This window comes from Chelonia mydas, chromosome 2, assembly GCF_015237465.2.
Source record: "Chelonia mydas isolate rCheMyd1 chromosome 2, rCheMyd1.pri.v2, whole genome shotgun sequence".
NCBI classification, from domain to species: domain Eukaryota; kingdom Metazoa; phylum Chordata; order Testudines; family Cheloniidae; genus Chelonia; species Chelonia mydas.
Genome location: NC_057850.1, coordinates 186,579,609 through 186,601,983, shown reverse-complemented (window position 1 = coordinate 186,601,983; position 22,375 = coordinate 186,579,609). Strand labels below are relative to the sequence as shown.

The 22,375-nt window shown below is 43.9% G+C and overlaps 1 protein-coding gene and 1 long non-coding RNA gene across 4 annotated transcripts in view; one reads left to right on the top strand and one right to left on the bottom strand.

Annotated features, from left to right (window-relative positions):
- The first annotated feature begins 58 nt into the window (after positions 1 to 58).
- Positions 59 to 3,008, top strand: LOC122464672. The gene is made up of 2 exons (XR_006288933.1): positions 59 to 502; positions 590 to 3,008. It is a non-coding gene; the product is annotated as an uncharacterized LOC122464672 (long non-coding RNA).
- Positions 3,009 to 7,607: 4,599 nt separating this feature from the next.
- ENTPD3 (ectonucleoside triphosphate diphosphohydrolase 3) overlaps positions 7,608 to 22,375 on the bottom strand; it is a 31,141-nt gene continuing 16,373 nt past the window's right edge. For 2 of the 3 annotated variants that reach the window (XM_007066475.4, XM_043540852.1), the window contains exons 7-11: positions 20,487 to 20,717; positions 19,212 to 19,487; positions 18,999 to 19,109; positions 15,282 to 15,419; positions 7,608 to 8,963 (exon numbers count right to left, since the gene is read on the bottom strand). In XM_007066475.4, the coding sequence (XP_007066537.2) occupies positions 8,730 to 8,963; positions 15,282 to 15,419; positions 18,999 to 19,109; positions 19,212 to 19,487; positions 20,487 to 20,717 (990 nt within the window). In that variant the 3' untranslated portion in view covers positions 7,608 to 8,729. Of the gene's footprint in view, positions 8,964 to 10,901; positions 11,498 to 12,167; positions 12,411 to 15,281; positions 15,420 to 18,998; positions 19,110 to 19,211; positions 19,488 to 20,486; positions 20,718 to 22,375 lie in introns of those variants that run through there. The other variant, XM_043540851.1, reaches the window with a different exon arrangement.

Here is a 22,375-nt window from a genome sequence, read left to right as displayed (position 1 = left end):
CGTAGTACGGTGTCTTGTTGTGGGAGTGTCTCGCTCGCGCCCCTATTGTAATGCGCATGCGTGAGAGGCTGCGGCTCCGTGCGCGCGCCCTGTCGCGGAGGGGAACAGCGGGCGCGCGGGTCCTGCCTGGAGCCGGCCGCGCGTGGGTTGGAGTTAGCAGAGCGGGGTGCGCCCGGAGCTGGTGCAGGGCAGCGGGCCGGGGCGGGGGCGCGGACACAGGGTGCATGTCCCGTAGTGATGCTGTGCCAGCCCGTGCGTTTGCTGCCCATGGGCCGTTGGTTTGTGTGTGGGGGGGGGTTTCCCTTTGCAATGCGAGATGATAGTTGATCTTATTAGTCCTCCGTTAAACAAGTGTCTTTGCTTTCAGCCTTGCCGAGAAACTGTCTGGTGCTTAAATGAGAAAAAATCCCAAGCCAGATTCAGAACAGAAACAGAAGTGACCCAAAATCACAGCCTCCTTTCTAGTGCAGTAAGTTTGTACACTTGGTCAGCTCTGTAAATGGTAAGAATAACGATGATGAAGGTACTCCCAGCACTGTAGCTCACAATGCATCAGTAGTGATGTTTGCCTTCCTTGCTGTAATTCCAGGAAGGTCTCAGTGCACCAGGTCATGCTATTTGTGAAGTTACATCTGGAAGGAAGGCTGAGGAAAGCCACAATGGAGAAGTACTGAATCTTTCTATTGTAAAATAAAGTTTTTATAGAGCAGCCATACCTCAAGTCAAGGACTGAGAAGGTGAGGACATTCTACAGGGCTTCCAGAGGGATAATGACATTGGCCATCTAAATTGTGTAAACTTGACTGAGAATCAGAAGAAGGACATCTTAGCAACTCGGAAGTTGCCTCCTTCAAATTTCAGTTTCCTAAAACACTAATGGGCTCAGGAGCTAGTCAGAAATATCGTTGTTGCAGAGTGCAGCTCTTACAAGGGTATAAATTTGCACATTACTCCAGACATCTGGTTGCTGTGTTCTGTGAGCGTTCTTTGTGTTTAACAACAGCAAGGAAGCAGTCTTGATTTCGATTCCCTTGAAAGACTGGTCCAATGGCAAGAAAATACTTGAGAGACATAGCAAATCCAAAGAACATGTTCTCGCTATAGCAAAGTCAGATGAATTCATTGCATTTGAGCACAAGAAAAAGTTGACAGACTGCAATCAGCATGCTCTGAAACAAATAGTTAAAATTACCATCCTTTGTGGAAGGCAGAACATTTTAATGAGGTGAGAGGTAATAAACACTAAGATTATACATGCGCTTTCATGTTATATCACAGGACTGGACCCTAATTTGAAAGAGCAGCTTAGTTATAGACCCTATAGTACAGTGGACATATCAGAACAAACGCAAAATGAGCTCACAAAATTGGTAGGAGTCCATATACGGAGAAAGATTATAGAGAGTAAAAGCAGCACCATTTTTCAGTTTAATTGCTGATGCAGCTAGTGCTTGTCTAGCAAAAGAAAACATTTCACTGGCTATACGTTACATCCACTGAAATGAAGATGGGCAAGTAGAACTCCATGAAGACTTCATTGATTTTATAGAAGCCTTTGATACAACACAAAGCCTTACAGAGCTTTTCATGGCTAGAATAGCCCCTTGGGGGGTTACAGAAGGAACTGCTGAGGGGCTATGGCTGTAACATGGTGAGCAATATAAGTGGTCAGAAGGCAAGAATTTGTGAAATCCTTCCAGCAGCAATGCACTCAGCCTGCAGGATGCACAAGCTGAACACAGCAATTGTTCACTCTTGTGCAGTGCAACAAGTGGCTAACTTTTTTGATGCTTTCTCCAAAATCATAACCACGCTGAAAGCTGTTGTAAAGTATCCTAGCATTCAGCCTACAGAGCTGCAGGAGCTCATAGGCTTGTTGAATAAACTCTGTGAGAAAGAAGAGGATCAAATTATGGAGGGCGTGCCTTTGGATTGCAGCACACAATGGATGAGTCAGATGGGTACAATGAGTAGCTTCAAAACAGTCTGTTGTGGTTGTTGATTACTTAGAGAAAATAGTTGATAATGATGGTGATGCTGAGAGATTGTTGTATTTCATCACGAAATTTGACTTTCTGGTTAATATGGTGTGCGTTGAAAACGTACTTTCATGTACAAAATCTCTGCACGTATGTATGCAGCATTGTACTGTATATCTAATTTATGTATTGGATGAAGCAAATATTATTCTTCATAGACTCAGGAGATTGAGAGCGGATGACAACCCACATTTTGCTTCCCTGTATGCTGAAGTGAAATGTTCGGCTGATGCTGTTTCTGTTGAAGAGTCACTTCCAACCACACGTGGCGGAAAAATGCATTATGATAACATCGGTGCCACAGATCTTAGAGAATATGACAGGAGGAATGTATTCATTCCATTCCTGGACCATGTAATTTCAGAGCTTCAGAAGCAAGTGATAGACTGCTCTTCACGTTTTCTTGCTCAGATCCTTGTGCCAGATAAACTTCATGTATTAGAGAATGAAAATACGGTGATGGCTCTGAATGATGCATACAAAGTGGACCTTTCTAACCTTGATAATTTTAAAGCAGAACTCAAAGATGGCATGAAAAATGGATAGACATTCCAAGGGATGAACAGCCAAACAGCATTCTCAGTACTCTTCAAGAGCTGATGCCAGCATCCTATCCTGATCTCAACATTGCCCTCTCTGTTGGGCCACCATGCCAATCAATGTTGCTTTGGAAAACATATAAGGATATTGCAGACAGTCAAGACATGGCTAAAAAGCTCTTTATGTGAAAGTCAACTCACAGAGCTGGCTTTAATACATCAAGATACTGATAGTGATGTGGTTCAGATTTTGGAAGATTTTTACTCCTCTAAACATTAGCAAAATGGTTTTGCTAATGAGAGAAGGATTCTGAGTGTGGCACAGAGAACAAGGGCCTTGCTGTGAAACAGCTGTACCCTTGATTTTCTGTCCCTGTAGGTGGTGTAATGAAATAGTTCAAATGTATCTGAAATTTAGTTTTTGTGATGATTAGTGTATTATATTGTTTTGATTTATAAGAAGATGTTTTAAAAAGGAAATGATTGCTTTATTATTCAGTGTGAGTGTTGTAGGCTACCACCCAAGGAACAGTTCACAAAGGGTCGATGAGCATTTAACTCCCTCAGGTTATTTTGAAAACCCTACCCAAAGTTCATAGTATTGTTTTTTTAAACAGGTGTAAGGTCACATCAGCAATTCTGGATTTCTTCCATTCTGTAATGGACTGATAATAATGATTAGCTTTTTTCATCTGTGGCTCATTACGTACTTGACAAATCAGAAGATCAGGAAAATATAGGAGTTTCCTGAGAGAGGTCTTTCCTTGGTCTTTTAATCACACTTTCACCTTTATATCAGAGCTGCTCAAACTTGACAGCGCAAGTGGGTGTCTTCACAACTTGGTAGGAACTTGAGGGCTGTACCTAATTTGCATAAATGTAAGTTCCACACATCTGTATTTACATCTTCCTTGACAGAGGACTATAGTGCTTACTGTTGAGTTCATGAATTGCTAACACTCAGACGAATACGAAACTTGGGTTATGGCCTGTTAAAATTCAGTATTTGAAATGGGATTTAACTGTATCAAAGATGCGAGATATGAATAGCCAAGGTGCCACTTAGGTGACCCATATTATAGGGGTGCAGTTTATAGCCATTGAAGCAGTATCAGCAGGGGCTTTTGACTATGCTACACACGCTATTATTGTGCTATTATAAATTGAAGAAGGCCTTGGATGTGTGGATGTAAAGCACAGAAAGGGTTAATTATTCCCCATTATTAATATTTTTTAAAAATTAGCCTTACCTCAGTCCTGTGTAAACTTAGCTGAAAAGGTGGCTGTGTATTAACTTTCCCTCCTGTTACTTCCCAAAAGAAAAAAATATTCAAAAGTACTGAGGAAGTAAGCATGGGTGCCACCCATTAGCATTACAGACGATGATGGACCATCTTACTAGATGGGGAATTTTCAGCATGACTTTCAGGTTCAGTTTTGTTGCTGATTTTACCCTCTTCCCCTAATTCTTTAAAAATTAGAAATAGAAGAATCATGGTTCATTCCCCTACTGTCTGTGATAAGGCACCCCTCCTAGACGCTACATGGAGAACACACAGAAATTCAGTTATCCCCCATCTTAGCAGGTGTTGCAGGGCATCTTTCTTGTGGGCCAGTGCTCAACCCTCCAGCCAAGGCCTCTGAAGTCTCAGCACCTTTTGGGGTTCCAGGCAAAACAACAGGACAGCCTGCAGTCAGTGAATGGGGTCAAAGAAAAGAAAAAGCTGTCTGTAGCTCCCTCCAGGGTATGGATCTCTTCTGTTTCAGAGGGGCCCTGGGGCTAGTATCACTGTCTACTGGGGTTCCAGTGTAAGTATCAGGCCTCTTTCCCCTTCTGCTCAGGGGTCCTGCACCCTCCTCTGCAGGCTGTCAGCCCTCTCTTCAGGGCTGGAAGAGATCAGCAGTCTGCTCCCTTCCCAGGGTTGTCAAGTCTGGGTTCCCTTCCTTTTAACTCCTCTTCCAGTCCTAGCATGAGTTGCAGGCACAGAGGTGTGGGGCCATTCCAGCCCACAGCAGCTCCTTAGTCCCTTCCGTGCTAGTGCAGGGTATATATGCCCTGTCACACCTATCAGTGTAGGGTTATTCTCTGTATTGCATGTGAGAGCTTTGTCCTGTCTAGGTCTAGGCACCTTTTCAACTTCAAGAATGAATTTGCAATGCATTGAAATCACTTGCATTGACATCTCCATTTCATTTCTCATGGGTTTCTCCTATGCAGCTAGTTTTTAAATACTTCTCCCTGACCAAGGTGTTGCTTTCTGTGAAACAGTCTTTTTGTCTCAGGCGGCTCATCTTCTACTCTCCCTTTCTTTGGTCAGTATCCATGTAGGTTGGAAATCTGTATGTTTCATTTTTTTGTCTTTGGCATGTACATTTTGAGTCAAGAGGTGAACTTGAAACAAAGCCCTAGGTGTAAATGTGCCTGAACTTTAAGGGGGCTTGGAATCTGATTCAAAATATAACCACTCTACCATTCTTAAAAAATGAAAGTTGTATCAAAACCACAACTCTGACCCTTCTCAGAATATGTGAATTCAAAGTGGGTCTCTAATGCTGAATTTTGTGATATGGGGGATGATTTTCAAAGATACAAATGGCAGGCACCTAACTTGCACAGAAAGTCAATAGGAGTTAGAGGCTTAACAACCGTTTGTGCCTTTGAAAATCACTGGGCTTATTTCTGCTAGTCAGTTTTTAACCACTTGAGGGATATATCCTGAAGACCTGGCACTGAGGAACCAAACTTTTGGGGTATTGAACCCCCACAATTCCCAGTACTTCACAAGATCAGTTCTTCAGCCTGCCAATTTTCCATCTCTTTGGAAGATAATTTGAAACATCTTGATGTTTCTGTCCCGCTAATGTTATCTGCCATGACCAAGAAATAGGCATTGGTCAAGGAACCAGAGAAAATGTGGTCTTAGTTTGTCTCTCTTTAATCGAGAAAATATTCGGACCCTTTTATTTCAATAAAAAGATGTTAAAATCCTTTTTAAACTCATCAGGCAGGTTTTAACAGGATTTAATTTGAAGTGTGTAAATAAAACCTTAGAAATAAAGGAAAAAATTGAAAATATGAGCAAGGGGTGAGAAAGTTACCAACCGACCCCCTCGCGTAGAGCTTGCTGAAGAACTCATCACTGCTGGGAATATGGAGGCAATACACTACAGTGAGGATGTGTTCCAGCTGGTGTCCTTAGGGGAGCAGGATCCAGCGAGGGCATGGGACTATGGTGACTCATAGATGTGTGGAAGGAGCTGCACCTTTCTCTTCTACAGCTCCCACTCCAGGCCCCATGCAGTGCAAACATGATTTCTCTTTCATGCTCTGCTACTCACCACTCCTGCCTTTCTCACTCACCTTCCCTCCATGGCTCCACATCGTGCTGTTGTATGGTGAGCACATGGAACCAGAAGGAGAGTTAATGGGAATGTGGGGTGAGCTGAGGGCAACTGAGGATGCATGGGGAGGTTTTGCCAGTTTTTAGGTGGGAGGCCTGGCTTGGAGGGGTGGAGTTGTATATGAAGCCTGGGGTAGAGGAGCCAAGTGGCTTGGTGTTGAGGCATTGGGCTTGCAGGGTGCTACAGCACAGCTGCCTCAGCTCTCCAGTGCATAGCTGCAGCACTAGGACAGCAGTTAATACACTGTTGCCTCAATACCAGTGCACAGACTTGCCACCCATGCCCTGCTCATCTGTCCTATAGCCCCCCTGCCCTTTCTGACAGCCTCACTCCCGCCTTCCCCCACTGTGTCTAGGGTGGTGGGCAGCACTGAGGGGATGGGAAGGTAAAGGAGTAGGGAGGCGGGGTAGAAAGAGCAGGGATGGGGAGAGGTCAGGTGGATCATTTGGGGGTGTGCAGAAAGTGTTTTGGTTGGAGGCCTGGGTCAGAGGGAACCAGTGCTGGGTTTTATGAGGTCAGCTCCCTGGAGCACCAAAGCAACCGCACATTGGGACACTCTTGATGAGATGTCTCAGTGTCACGCACCAGCCCCCCCCCGCCCCGGGGATCCCCTGGGGGAGGCAGATCAGCACTGTATATTGCTAACGCTGTTGCAAGCATCACAGGGCAATTTGGGGAGGGTCAAAGGTGTGAGTGGTGAGTGGAAGATTCTTTTGCAGGCTGCGAAAGGCCAAAGGGGGAAGGAGAAAGAGAGCAGAGAATGGGTTAACTCAACACTACAGCTAGCAAGCTCAGTCTGATGATAAGAGCTGGCCCCAGTCCAAGGTCACGGCACTAGACGAAAAATTATCTCACCCAGCCACAGCCAGCCATGAGAAAAGAAAAAGTACACTGAACCAGGGCTGCCGAGGTGGAAAACACCGGCGAGACGACAAGGGGGAGCAGAGCTTCGTGTCCCTGGAGCCGTTGTGTTTTGGGAAAGTGGAGAAGACCACAGAAAGCTGGTTTGGACTGGCACAAAGAGCACCAGGAACAGAGGTCACGGAATAGAACACCCCCAAAGGAGCCCAGGACTTAAAACCCTCGTGAGAGCTGGAGCAACCTGGAGATTGGCAGCGAACCCTGGATGACCTGTGCGCACAGGACAGAACTCCCGTCCATCCCTCCCCCTCCTCTTATGTTACACCCAGGCCTGGCCAGCCTCAGGTAGTGCAGGTATGAGTATGAAAGTGGATTAGGGCTTGGGGCACTAACGCTTTCTTCCTTCCTCTGAGTGATGTGGGGAGCACCCATCACTCTCTACTGTTATTTTACTATTCTATCAATAAAGCTTTAAAACTTAGACACTTGGTGTGCTCCATCATCTCCTCCCTTAACGATCCTGTGGCCTCAACCTGATCATCTGACACCTCAGGCAGATTGGTAACAGAAATCTGTCACATCAGTGCAGGCATCTGGTTGCTGCTTGGTACCCCAGAGAGCTGAACAGCAGTGCTGAAGGAACAGCGTGTCTGTGTTGAGGCACTGGCACTTGAAGGACTGCCCATGGCACTGCTGCCTCGGACGGGGGGATACACTTCGGCGCTCATCCATACATTCCTGGTTCTTCTGTACACAAGCCTCTCCTCTTCCAGGCCTATGCATCCCTGAAAATTCCCCACCCCATTTCCCCAAAGACTCAGTTACCGTGCCAGACACCCCACATCCCTGCCTGTGCCCCACTGCCACAGAGTCTAGCCCCCTATCCTGTTGACCCTGAATGAGAGGAAAAACTCTTGGTGTGTTAATGTTTCAGAAGGGGTCTATGGCTTAGATATTATCTGAATATGAAGTCTGGACAGTCTGTGATTGTTTAGGACCCAAACAAGCATGTGGACAACAGGTCAACATTTTGGTAAGGGAGCCCTTTTAAATATTTCTTTTGTAAAAGTTAGTAAAAAATGACAAAATTCAATTGCTCTCTGGAGAATTGGTATGGCACACTTGGAGACTCCGTTTAATTATTAAAGTACAAAACAGAGGGATTTCAGGCTTGCTTTCAGGACAAATGTTGATGCAACCTTTACTGCAGAGCTGCTGCTGATGCCTCCAATATACTGAATGTCAAAATGTATAGTGATATGCAATCATGGGCTTGGGTTTTTCAAAATAAATAAATGAGAAGGGAGTTGTTCAATAATTTAGTGATCAAGTTTACATGGTAGCCTAAATCTTCTGTCATGTTCTACATGGTAATGAAAATAGTAATTTTTCCTGAGTGCACCTCACAGTTACAATCCATAGATAGTGCCCAATGTCCTTACCAGTTTCAGAAATGAGTTTTTCTTTTAGCTTCAGTTCGACAGAGGAGTATTGCCACTCTTCCTTTGGCCTATGGTTTTGTCCTCTTGCGTATATCTTGGAGCTACTGACCAGTTAAGCCTACTGGAGACTTTTATGCCAAAATAACATAGTGAATGGTGGTTATTCCCCTACCCTCCCACCCCCAAATGTTTAACAAACAAAACAGTTTACTAACGAGTTGCCTGTTGCACTATAACACCATAAGTCTATAGCAATGAGTGTTGAGACCTCTCGAGAGATCCAATGCATTATAAATACCATTTCCTTGATTTCTGTTCTCCACTCTACTTATGTTTCTGGCCCTTTTCCCTTTTTTATAAATATATTTATTTATTTCTCCCTTGGTTTTTTAAAATGCAGTTCTTCAAAGAACATTTCAAGTTTGTCTTTTGTTGTCACTGAGTGTTCATTCTGTAGCAAGTACATGGTCCATATGACGGATATTCTTTCGCATGCGTGAAACAACGCACAAGTAAACAACAAAGATGAGACACAGCAATGCCACGGCTGTGAAGAAAAAGAGGAGACCAGCAAACAAAGAAGGGCTCACAGGTAACTGAATCAGCTGGCTTTCTGCTGGGATCATGTTGGTGAGGTTCAGCATGTAACCAAGAGACCATGCTATACTGCTGTTACCAACCTGAAATGTGAAAAAGAAAATTCATATCAACTTTTTTGCTAAAGGCCAGAGAATCCAAAAGCTGCAGCACAGCTGACACTGGCAACTATTCTAAAAATACTGGAGGCAAGGCCTTAGCAAAGGGCATGGCTACACTTGCAGATGTAGAGCGCTGCGAGTTAAACCAGCCCTCAGAGACCGCAGCAGGGAAAGCGCTGCCGTATGTTTACATGGTCAGCTGCAAGCGCAGTGGCGTGGCCACATTTGCGGCACTTGCAGCGGCATTGGGAGCAGTGCATTATGGGCAGCTATCCCACAGAGCACCTCTTCCCATTCTGGCGCTGTGGCTTGTGGGAAGGGGGTGGGGCATTCTGGGTCCTGTCCAAATGCCCTGTGATGCATCGCTTTGCATCCCAGCAATCCCTGTGCTTCAGTCTACATTTGGCGCCGTCTTTCAAAGTTTTTTGTAGTGGGCGCTCTGTCTTCCCTTTCAGTCCACGGGAATGGATCCTGAACTTGTGAGGAATATGCTGATGAGTCTTGCCAGCACGTCATGAATTGCAGTCAAGTTACTCCTTAAGCTACAAAGTGACAGTGAGGAGTTAGACGATGATGTCGACTCGCGTAACGCATACAACACAAGATTGCTTGTGGCATTTACGGACATGCTCACCACAGTGGAACGCCGCTTTTGGGCTCAGGAGACAAGCATTGAGTGGTGGGATCACATTGTCATGTAAGTCTGGGATGACGAGCAGTGGCTGCAGAACTTTCGGATGAGAAAAACCACTTTCATGGGACTGTGTGCTGAGCTTGCCCCCACCCTGCGGTGCAAGGACACGAGATTGAGAGCTGCCCTGCCGGTGGAGAAGCGGGTGGCTGTTGCAGTCTGGAAGCTGGCAACTCCAGACAGCTGCCGATCGCTCGCTAACCAGTTTGGAGTGGGAAGGTCAACTGTTGGAATCATGTTGATGCAAGTTTGAAGGGCCGTTAATTGTATCCTGCGCAGAAAAACCCTGACTCTGGGCAATGTGCGTGACATTGTGGTTGGCTTTGCACAAATGGGTTTCCCTAACTGCAGAGGGGCGATAGATGGGACACACATCCAATTCTGGCACCAGACCACCTAGCCTCCAAGTACATAAAGCAGAAGGGGTATTTCTGTATGGTTCTCCAGGTGTTTGTGGATCACTGTGGGCGTTTCACAGATATTAACACAGGCTGGTCCGGAAAGGTGCATGACACATGCATCTTTCGGAACACTGGCCAGTTCAGGAAGCTGCAAGCTGGGACTTTCTTCCCAGACCAGAAGATCATTGTAAGGGGAAGTCGAAATGTCCATAGTGATCCTTGGGGACCCTGCTTACCCTTTAATGCCATGGATCATGAAACCCTACACAGGGAGCCTTGACAGCAGCAAAGAGCGGTTCAACAACAGGCTGAGTTGGTGCAGAATGACTGTTGAGTGTGCTTTGGGCCATTTAAAGGGCTGCTGACGCTGTCTGTATGGGAAGCTGGACCTGGCCAATGACAACATCCCCACAGTTATAGCCATGTGCTGTACCCTCCATAACATTTGTGAGGGGAAGGGTGAAAGCTTCGCTCAGGCAGGGACCTCGGAGGTTCAACACCTGGAGGCTGAATTTGAACAGCCAGAGAGCAGGGCTATTAGAGGGGCCCAGCGCAGGGCTGTAAGGATTAGGGATCACTTGAGGGAGCAATTTGATGCTGAAGCCACCAGTAATGTTTGGTGCCCACCACAGGAGTGAAGTGCAGTGGTTCCAATGCTAGTAGGCATCTGTGTTTGCTACATACGATGCCACTGACTTGCAGTGCCTGTTGCTTTCCTGGACTACAGTATCTTTTACTTAATGCAATAAAGAATGTTTTCAAAGCCAAAAAATTCATTTATTGAAAAGAAACACAACTGCTTGGGAAACAAAAAGGGCATGATACATCTGATCTCTGTGGGAGGATGGAAGGGGGCAGGGTGGGGAATGGGACAATCACAGATTTGCGTATGTCCTGTTATCATACTCAGCTTTCCTGTCTAGAGTGCTGTTCAATGAGTGCTGCACTTCAGGCTGGCTAAAATGCATGGTGATGGGGGTTGAGTGCCGTGTGTAAGGGTCGTAGTTTGCAGGGTTGGGTGGTGAAGCTATGGGTGTTGGAGACAGCTGGTGGCGATAAGAACCCGGATGTTGGGGAAAGTGGCTTGGCAGCGATATGGGGGCACAAGGGAAAGTTTTGGGACAAGGGCTAGGGGGGGCGGGCGTGGATGAGCTTTGTCTGCATTGCTACGAGCACCTGTATCGAGTCTGCTTGGCGCTCCATAATGCTTAACAGCCGCTCCGTGCTTTGGTGCCAGCGATCCGCATTCTGCTGGCGGACCCTCCTTTCACTCTCCCGCCACTCCTGCACTTCTTGATTTTCATTAAGGGACTGCTGCATGACTTTATGCAGCAGGTCCTCTTTGCTTCTTCATGGACGCTTCCTGATTCTTTGGAGTCTTTCGGCCGTTGATAACAAGGAAGGCTGGGATCTCAAGGTTGCATCTGTAAAGCCAAAATGCAACACTTAAACAGAGACAGCATTGTTCACGCCAGACAGAGCAATGATTCGACCGAACTTGAAGACAAGTACAGTGTACACAATAGCAGAAATTGCCCGTCCCAAAGCAAGTGCACGTAACCCACAGGAGCCCCAAAATGGTGAGTAAGCACAGGGGCAAGGGGGACTGGTTGTTTCACGGCTGTACTGTCCTCTGGGGTTCTGTGCCTTGGGGAGAGCCAACAGCTGCAGTGGGCCCCTATACTGAACACTGTCCCCACATTTTCCACAGGATGAGTTCATCCTGGAAGATATCTCACTGCTGAGGGTGACCTGGGAAGCAAGGGAGGGTCTGCTACTACAATGTGGCTTCCGTCCTGGCCCATATGCAGCTTGCCTATGTGCAGCAATGGTCCCCCCGCCTCTCATGGCACAGTGGCGCAGACATGTTAGCCTTACTGGGACAAGGAGCGCAGTAGCTCTGCCAAGGAACCTGCGCAAGCAGATTGCCCAGCTTCTGCATGAGACCTTTGAAGAGATCACTGAGGCTGATTACCACGATGTGAGAGAGCACATGACTCCCTATTCTGCGTCCATGCCTAGATGCAACCCTAACCCTCCTCACCCCAAGAGCCCGCACTGAACAACTACCTTCTCAAAATAAAAGCCACTTACCGAGCACCTCCTCTGCTGTTCTTCCACAAGCACCGTCCACTGCGAATGGCTGCCTTCCTCCTGGCTTGAAAACAGCTCCTGGCTGCCTGCATCTAGGGATGCTGGGCTGTCCCCCTCCTCCTCAGCACCCTCGCTCACGCTTTCCTCCTCCTGCCTTCTTGAATTCTGTGCTGCTATGGCCTCAAGCATCCATGGTGCTCTTCGGAGTGGAGGTGGGCTCGCCCCCAAGTATTGCGTCCAGCTCTTTGTAGAAACGGCAGGTCACGGGGGCAGCACCAGAGCAGCTGTTTGCCTCCCGCACTTTGTGGTTGGCATTCCGCAGCTCCTTCACTTTAACCCTGCACTGCAGTGTGCCCCTTTCCATCATGTCCCTTGATATCTGCCTGAAGGTATCAGAATTCCTACAGCTGGAGCGCAGATGGGATTGGACAGCTTCCTCCCCCCAAACACTGATGAGGTCCAGCACCTCGCCATTGCTCCATACTGGGGATCATGTGGCGGCATGGTCACCTGGAAAGATGCGCTGAGAGCACTCCACGCCTGGCTGAGTAAACAGGAAGGGGAATTTCAAAATTCCCAGAGAATTTAAGGGGCGGGTCTGATGGTTGGTCACCTGAGGGCAGGGCAGGGCAGGGCAGTAGAGTTCAAAGTAATGACCAGAGTGGCTAGAACAGGCATTGTAGGACACTTCTGGAGGCCGATCAGAGCGCACTAACAGACCAGGGTGTCCACACTGGCGCCGTGGCACTCCAGCCAGGGCGCAGCAAGCGTTATGTTTCTTGTGGAGATGGATTACCAGGAGTGCTCCAGCCCCGGAGTCTGGGAGCTCTACGTACCTTGCCAGTGTGGACACCTCAGGACTTAGGGCACCCGGGGCTGACTAAAAGTGTTCTAACTTGCAACTGTAGCCAAGCCCAAAGGCATGCAAGGATTTTTGGAGAACAGGTACGTCCCTAAATCTTTCAATATTACATAGAGGGACGAAAGTGGAATCCTGTAAAGTTAGCAAAAAATCATTGTATCTCAGTTTCTATATCACCTGGCTTAAACAATTGAGATAAAGACATCGGATTGGATCCCACACTGAGAATGAGTAGGGTATGGCTCTGACTATCTCATCTATTTTATCTTAATCTATCCTATTTAGAGTGTGTGTGTGTGTGTGTCAATCACTAAGTATCTTAGTTTGAAGTACAATTTAAGATATCAGCAAGCATAACAATTATAGAACTGGACTCTGCTTTCACCATCCTGGTGTTTGTCTACTTACACTTGAATTAAACAACACACACACACACACACACACACTTTAACCCTGAATTTTCAAAAGACAGCCTCTTACAAAATGGCACCTACAAAAAAAAGGCCAGGAGAAAGCCCCAAATCAGTCAGTCACTCTTATTATTATTAATATTAACTCTTGTTCTAGTGCAATATTGTTGATTGCTGTAGCTCCTCAGCATTTATAAAGTCATTGACCCCCTTCTTTTTGCCCAACACAGGAGAAAGGGGGATTGTTTGCAGGCAACTGGTGAGATTAGGTGGATTGGTTGGAGACTGTAGGAGTGGGCTGTCTGTCATCCCTTTGCCTGGCAGGTTTGGGCCGTGGTGGCACTCCTAGAAATAACTGTTCTCTGTCATTCAGAAACATGTCCTTTTAAATAAGTACTTTGTGTTTCACCTGGATCAGTACTTTCTGTGCTGCTGGCCGTGAGGGAACAATCATAAGTGAAATTCACCCTTGTGCTGAGGACCAATACAAGGCTTATGCAACAGAGATGTTCTGGTTAAAGACCTCAAAATAACCTTTGTGCTGGCCTTTTGCATAGGAGTTAATTTACCTACTGCAAACACTTGGAGATCTTCTAGTAGCTGGCCACCACATGGTAAAGCAAAGAAGGCAGAGTAATTATTTCCTTCTCTATACTGGTCGATTTGCCCAAATGATGGAGCTCTGCTATTTAGAAAAATCTTGCTCAGAATTCTTGATGCCTTGTTCTCAAGTGCAGTGAGGATTACTTTTTATTGTACAGTGTCTGCACCCTCTTCATTTTGTGTTACCTCATGTTGTAATGGGCCAGTGCTAACCCGTTTGAAAGCTCCATGAAGAGTTTACAAATCTGATTGAAACAAGTTGCAGAAATAAGACTTGTAGTGGGAAGGAAGGGATCACAGTATAGATGAATCTGATTACTCAAAGGAAACACTGCTGTAACTGTCACAGAATCTAAATGGCGGTGGGTGCAGAAAGTTTGTTTACAGTCCTGTCCTCTACACTTCTGTAAAAGTAATAAAACCTAGGGGTCGATCACCCCATCAACCCTAAGAAAAAGGCAACGCAGAGGCCTGCTTTTCAGTGCCCTCATTTGGGCCCCAGTCCTGCCATTTGATTTTTATGGGCAGACCCTGGTACCTGTAGAGAGTCCTGTTGATTTCAGTGGGATCCCATCTGGGTAGATCATTACACACTGGGCCAAACTCTGCTTTCTGTTACATCCTGTGAGCAGACATCTCTTTCTCAAACTGCTCTATAGACACAGTACGTAAAGTCCAAACTCGCACCCACCACCCTGGAGTTTGGCTGTTAGTTATCTTATTACTCTTCTTCATTAAGATTAGCTGAAACTGTCTCCCCACTAGGCTTAGCTACTCATATGATCCCTCCTTCAGGACTGCTCAGATCATGCCTTTCATCTTCTCTCCCTCCCTTATATCCAGGTGGTAACAAGTTATTGCCCACTCAGTGAGTCAACAGAACTCACTTAGTCGTGGCAAGGTGTTTCAGGCAAATATTGCCATCCTGTTACACACCGCTGTGCAGCCCAAGTGACTTCCGTGGATTTGCACAGGTGTAATGGAGAGCAGAATTTTTTATCTCGCTCTTTAAAACTCTAAAGAATCTAGGATCACTGAATTATTTTGTCACCACTGGAATCATTAGGAGTTGGTAGTGGAGCTAAAGACACAGCCCTTACTTAGCTCTAAATATCTAAAAATCTTCTGCAGAAGCTGCCCACAATCAGTATGTATTTGCAAGGTAAAATGTCCTTCTATCACCATTTTCCAAATTCTTCATGTTATAATAATAAATACAAATAAATAATTAATACTCACTTCTTTTTGGAAATGTATCTGGGGCCAAGTCTCTTTGTTAAATTTATATCCATGTACAAGCAAGTAATAGAGGTAGTTTGCTGAAAAGCAGTAGGATCTAGCATATGCTTCTTCAAACTTAGGCAGCATAAATGGAAGCTGACAAATAAAAATAAATACGATCAACATGTACATTAAAATACCAACACTGTTCTTTTAACTAAGAAGGACTTGCATGCAGTACACTTCCCAATCTAATTAGCACTTACCAGCTGTTTTCAGACACATCCTAAGAAAATTATTGTAGGCAAATAGAAATGGCAATTTAATGGGAAGTGACTATGCTGTTGATGTATTTGTACTGTAAACAATTAAAAATAAAACTTGCATGAAAGATTGAAATTGTTAGTCACTACATTTTCTATCTGATCCTTGTACCATATCTAAAATTGTGGTAATAAATTTCAGGGGCAAAGCTCTTCAAGAAGATTGCACAGTCATCCTAAGTGTGACAACAAGTGATCAGATCATAAGGATGTACAATTATAGTTTGGAGTGCTGGCAGAGAACACAGGGCCAGTTTGTGACTCAGCTACCTCAATGTAAATCTGAAATAACGCCATTGAGGTCACTCAAGTTACTGTGAATTTACACTGATGTAGCTAAGATCAGAATATCGTCTGCAGTATATGCTGATGCAGTACAGAAGCACAGATTTGACAAGAGGTTCTGAGAAAGTATGGCTGCTTGACACAAAAAGTCCTGTCGGTCAAATACTGTGCATATCAGTGGGGTGGTTTTTGGTGATCATTTTGGAGTGGGATGCTCTCTGAAGATAGCCAGTGTGGTAACAGCTTGAGTACAAAGTTATGCGTGAAGAGCTAAGATCCCCCACTTCATTTAACACTGACAAGGGTGCTGGTGGGGGCCAGAGGGGCTATGAGAACAGCGAGGTGACCTGAAGAGTACAAGCACAGCAACTGATAAACAATCTTAAAATCAGAGAAGAAATACCAAGCGGCACAGAGCACAAAGCACGGCAGTCTGAACGAGCAATATGACAAGTGGCAGAGTGCCACTTTGGGGCCCAGCATAGCTTCACTGCAGGTTTCAAATTTAAGGACCACTCTAAATTATGCTCATTCTCCTGGTGACCTCGACGAAGAATAAATCTGCCTCCAGGCCCAATCTTGCTCCCATCTAAGTTAATGGAAATGTTGCCATTGACTTAATCTCGAGTAGGATGAAGTACAAAGTGTACAAAGTACACTTAGTACAAAGAGAAGTGTAGTTGTTTCTGGATTTATTGCATTGAATCGTTACATCAAGATAATGGCTCTTATTAAGCAAACTCTCTCCTCTCCTCAAAACAAACAAGCAAAAAACCTTGGAATACTGAGGCTCTCCCTGTCTCAAGGGCTCTTCTTAGATATTACAAACCATAAAGGACATAAGTAATGTCTAATGATTCCATTGCAACAGGTAGGTACACTAATAAGCATAATTTTTCCTTCCCTACAAGTACCAGCAACAAAGAGCAGACCCCTATGTGACATTTGGGGACTGACCTAGACCAGTAAGCGGGTCTGTCACTGCCTTCCCTGTAACTTTTGGTGCCCTCATGCAGCTTTGGTTCAGACCCCTGACACCAGTAGCCTGCCCACACGCACAAGGTCTCACCCTGGCTTTCACCAGCTGGTTACTCCTTGCAGGATGACACTAGCAGCCCTTCCAGTCCCAAGTTTCCCCAAATTCATCCTCCTCAAGTTCTTAACTACTAGGCACTCATATGTTTCCCCTTTGGTTCATCATCCCAAAAGTGTGAAACCCCCCCACCCCCCAGACACCAGCTTACCATGACACTCTCTCTCTCTTCCCCCCACATACACAGTTTGCATACCAGAGACTTGCTTGTGGTAAAAATAAATGAAAGATTTATTTAACAGAAAAGCCACAGATTCAAAGATTAAATAGCAAGGGAGAGCAGAGCAATCATATACAAGTTACACAGTAAAAAAAGAAAGACAACCTCAGGTTTTCATACTTTCATATTAGATAAAAATCACTTTTCTAATAAAAGTTATTTTGCCTGTGAACAGTTTCCCAGCATGTCCCCTAGCCATAAAGAAGATCCAGCATTTCACGGACAGCACCTGCACCAAGTGACTGTCCCTCAGTTTCTGGACACCTTTCATTTCAACCCCCTTCCATTTTAGAAGACTTCCAGGTTTTTTCCTTCAGTCGCTATAGATATTCAAAAAGTGGGGGAAATCCCCAATTGTCTATAAATTGTCTATATTTCCCCCACTTTTTGAATATCTATATCTGTATCTTTTATCTATATCTTTTCATTACTCTAATGGTCCACCATAGTTTTTTCCTGAGCTGGACCAATGGATGGGTTCTTAAAACTGGTTTCCTCTGGTTAGGGAGATAGCCCCTTCCCGCCTGATTGCTTTCCTGCCCTGTTCTGAGGTGAGGCTGGAGTTGCACCACAGTTATGACAGTTACAATTGTACACACACACACACACCTCTCTCTCAGAATGACCATCGAGTTCAGAACACTACAAGCTTTCATAAAAGACCTCACTCAATATATTTGTGTAGTACAGCAACACTGGCAACAATCAGTTGATTTAACTGCTTATTTTTTGTGGTTTAAATCTTCTGTTGTCCCCTGGGGTGTTTGGACCATAACTGTCACAACCAAATTAAAAAGCAAATACTGAAACACATTCCATGTAGCATATAACTAATATTGTAGTTTTGTGCCAGAGAGGCTTCAATTAGGCTACATTTACACTTAGAGCTGGGGGTGTGATTCACTAACAGTGTAGCTGCGGCACTGGTAGCATAGGCAGTGGCAGCATGGACTAGCCACCCAGAGTACGTGGACTGGCTGCCCAAGCACATATCCATGGGATCCAACTGACTTTGTACACAGGGCAGCTAGCCCGTGCTGCTGCTCACCACTGCCCACACTACAACTTTTAGCCTGCTTGCTCGATGAGAGCTAGTATGAGTATGTCTACCCAAGCTGGAAATCACATAACCAGCTGCACGTGTAGACGTAGCATTAAAAACTTTTACCTTGAAGTTGTAAATTGGTCATGTGTAATCACTCATTCTGTAACCATTGAGCTGACATTCAATATAGAAGTTCAGCAAAAGAGCGTCTTCCTGAAAATGTCTTTATTTGTAGACTGATAACTGTAAAGATCTAGATTGTTCAGTACAAGAGTTTTTCCTGGAGAACTGGGCCTGATTCTTATTTACAGTAAGGCTCTTTTATACCACTTACCCACTTTAAGGCCCCTCTATGGTGCCAGAACAGTATAAAGGATCCTGAGTATAGATGAGAGTCAAGCCCTTTGTTTCTTTCTGGCAAAAATATGCTCCATTTGCTGTGATGACATGACAGGTGCACAAGACTCACAGAATGAAATAGAAAACGTATGCATTTTGCCTAGTTCCTTGTTTCACTACAAGTAGGAAACTCAACCCAGGATCATGGAAAAGTTTCATGAACCTGGGCCATGGTTTAAGTACCTTAGGATTATGTTATAGTTTGGAAGGAACTTGAAACTCATGGGAAAGGAAGGCAAGAATTCCTATGAACTTTTAAAAAAGTTATTCACATGAATCCCTGTGAACAGAGGTGGTCCAGTTTCCTATAGTTCTATGTTATGTGCTCCTTGATCTTTCCCCTTTCCAAATGCAGAAAATTCATACTGACCTGATTCCAGTTCTGTGAGCAGAAAAACCACATACTTGAATTAAAGTCAGCTAGGGGAAAGTGTCCAGTTAAATTCAAAGCATTGGCTGTATAGTAGAATCCTGAAAAGGCCTATAAATAAAACCAGATGAAAGGCACTTTACTCTCAAGATCCTATATAAATCAGAGGTAGGGAAGAAATGCTGCAAAAAGGAACACTGCTTGCAGACTTACCACAAACTTCCCTTTAAGCTTTGGCTGATGGACTCCATTGAATGAACAGTCTTTCCCCTTGTCATTGCAAGCAGTGAAGTTAAACAATAAGGACACCTTCTCCTGGCACAGAGCTGGGTCTCCGGTTCCCCTGAAATTTATGAGTTGGCCTGGGTTGTAATTTGTTGGCCTTAGAGATTCCGTGCAAAGGCTTCCATACAAATGTTTCATGGTTAAAACTGTTTCATAATTTTGAGGATAGCATGGATTATCAACCTTGGCCTTGTCTCTTGAATTCTGAGGGAAACAGTAAATTTTTTTGTCTTAACAGGAAAGCTTTTAATTTCACGTGAATAGTATTTTAACCATGTGTGTTTGTATTCTCCCCATTCTCCTCTCTGCCATAACAAGAGTATTGAATAAAGCATGGTCTAATGATCATTATCATACAAAGCAAATCCTATCTCACAGAATGCACTTGTGAAATAAAGCAAAGATTCACATTTCTAGTTTAATTGCTTAGCAGAATATTTCTTGGCAGAGGGAAGAAAGTAGGCTTACAGGTTAAGTTTTAACAATGGATTCATTCTTGTTATACAAAACAGCCTGACTCCTAGGGCAGTGGTTCTCAACCAGGGGTACACATACCCCTGAGGGTACGCAGAGGTCTCCCAGGAGGTACATCAACTCATCTAGATATTTGCCTAGTTTTACAATAGGCTACATAAAATGCACTAGCGAAGTCAGTACAAATTGAAATTTCATAGAGACAATGACTTATTTATACTGCTCTAATACTATACACTGAAATGTAAGTACAATATGGATATTCCAATGGATTTATTTCATAATTATATGGTAAAAATGAAAAAGTAAGCAATTTTTCAGTAATAGTGTGCTGTGACACTTTTGTATTTTTATTTCTGATTTTGTAAGCAAGTAGTTCTTAAGTGAGGTGAAACTTGGGGGTACACATGACAAATCAGACTCCTGAAAGGGGTACAGGAATCTGGAAAGGTTGAGAGCCACTGTCCTAAGGGGTCAAGGCATTAACTGAAAAATAAGTAAACACAATTACAAAACTATCCTCAAAAAGAGACATTAAAAGAAAAGAAAAATAAGCAATACTCAGTTTGGCTAAATGTATAAAATGAACCCAATATGTTCTGCACAGCAATTAACATAATGGGGCCCTAACTGAGGCCTCTAAGCCATACTGCAATAAGAACTTATAGCAGGAGAGAACATGTTCAGAGTTACTGAATACAAACCAAACAACACAGTTCCTGAATGTACCTGCACTAGTAAGGCTAAGAGCCTTTTCTCTGCTTCATCTCTTCCATAACACTGGAAGCTGTGAGTATACACACTGTACTCATAGCCATACAGCTGCACCTGTAATGTGCTATTGGAGTTCTGCATACACTCTTCTGGGACAAATGATAGTTGAGTGGAGGCTCCTCCTAGATCAAGCGCACCTGTAGTCTCTGCTCCATGAGGATGGACCCATCTCCTCCAAAGGGTTTTCTAAAAATTAAACAGGTAAGTTTGAAATGTCATCTGCTTCTCTATGTTCTTTCTTCAAGCTCTTTCACTCATTAAATTACTTTTAAATCTACAATATAGCTGTAATAGTGTAAAACATCACTCACGAAAAGCTCACTTGTGTGTAAAGCATTGTCTCATCAAGTTTTTTAGTTTAGGGTGATATTTTTTCACAAAGGGAAATGAAGCTGAAGAATGAAGGGAAGATCGAGCATAACTAAAACTCAGAGAGAGGTATTGCTTAGTGTTCAGAGCACAGGTCAGGCAGCCTCTAATCCTGGTTCTGAAATTGCCTCTGTATATGAATTTGGACAAATCACTTAATCTTTCTGTATGTGTAAAATTGAAATAATATTCACTTATTTTCCTGACAGAGGTAGTCTGAAGGTAACACTTTACAAACAGTAAGTAAAGTATTAATAAAGGAGAAATGAAATATTAAAAGGTCTGAGATGGCTACAGTGCAAAAGAATAAAGAGACAGGCCAGAAGTGAATGAAGAATAGAGTTGGTAGAGCTGGCAGCACGAAATTTTTAATGAAAAAACACTTTTAATGAAAAATGCCATTTTAATCAAAATTGAAACATTTTGGAAAAAAAAAAAAAAACACTTTCACAAAATTTAGTTTAGAAAAAAACAAGTGTTTCAATAGTGTCAAAATATGTCCCGTTTCGACTTTTCAGAATGGACGGTTTTGCTTTTTTATTTTGAAACAAACTTTTCAAAATGAAATTCATTGTTTTTTTACATGAAAAACATGTAAAAAGTTTAAAACGGTAGAAATTGGGACTAAATGTTTACATTTTATCAAAGGTTTTCGACCAACCCAAAACATTTTTTTTAAGTTCACTGCAATTTTTTTAATTTGAATTTTGTTTGTTCAATTTCTGAATGGAAATTTTTTTTGAAACAGTGGAATTCCCTGTGAAACAGAAAATTGGGTTTCTGCCCAGTAGCTAGAGAGCCAGCTCCTCAGATGAATGTTCTGTTGAAGTCAATGGAGCTATGGCAATTTACACCAGCTGAGGATCTGCCTGAGAGCTTCTATGAAGGTTTTTATATTTTAAAACTAATTCCATCACTGTAGGCCTATAAGCAAGACCCATTTGTCTGGTGGTTTTCAGTTGTTGAGGAGTTATTTGGATTTTTCTAGCCACCTATTTGCCTGTGTTTGTGTGAAAACAGCAAAACGGCTGTTGGATCTGCAGATCATCAAAAGGAAAAGTATGCACCCTCCACAATTTCTTTTAATATTGCCATTATTTATTGAAGGAGTTTTCATTTTGCATGAGTATGTGTTGTGATGGGAAGGGAGAAGTGAGAACAGACTGCACGCTCCAGCAAACATCTACAGGCAAACTCCTAGAGTAAAATCCTGGCTCCATTGAAGTCAATGGCAAGATTCCCATTGACTTCAATGGGCTAGGATTTCACATGTAGACTTTTTCCAGTGTCACAAGATTGGTGAAAAGTTTAATTTTTTTCAGTTTCATACTGTGTGCCAAAATCTTCACGAAGCTCAACTCATCTGAACTCCATGTACTAAACTGGCTTCCCAGCATCTGTGGTCCCTTGTGGCCTTAAAAAAAAAAATCTATGAATTTGCCAAGCAGAATTCACAATTTTGATCATTAAAGGCC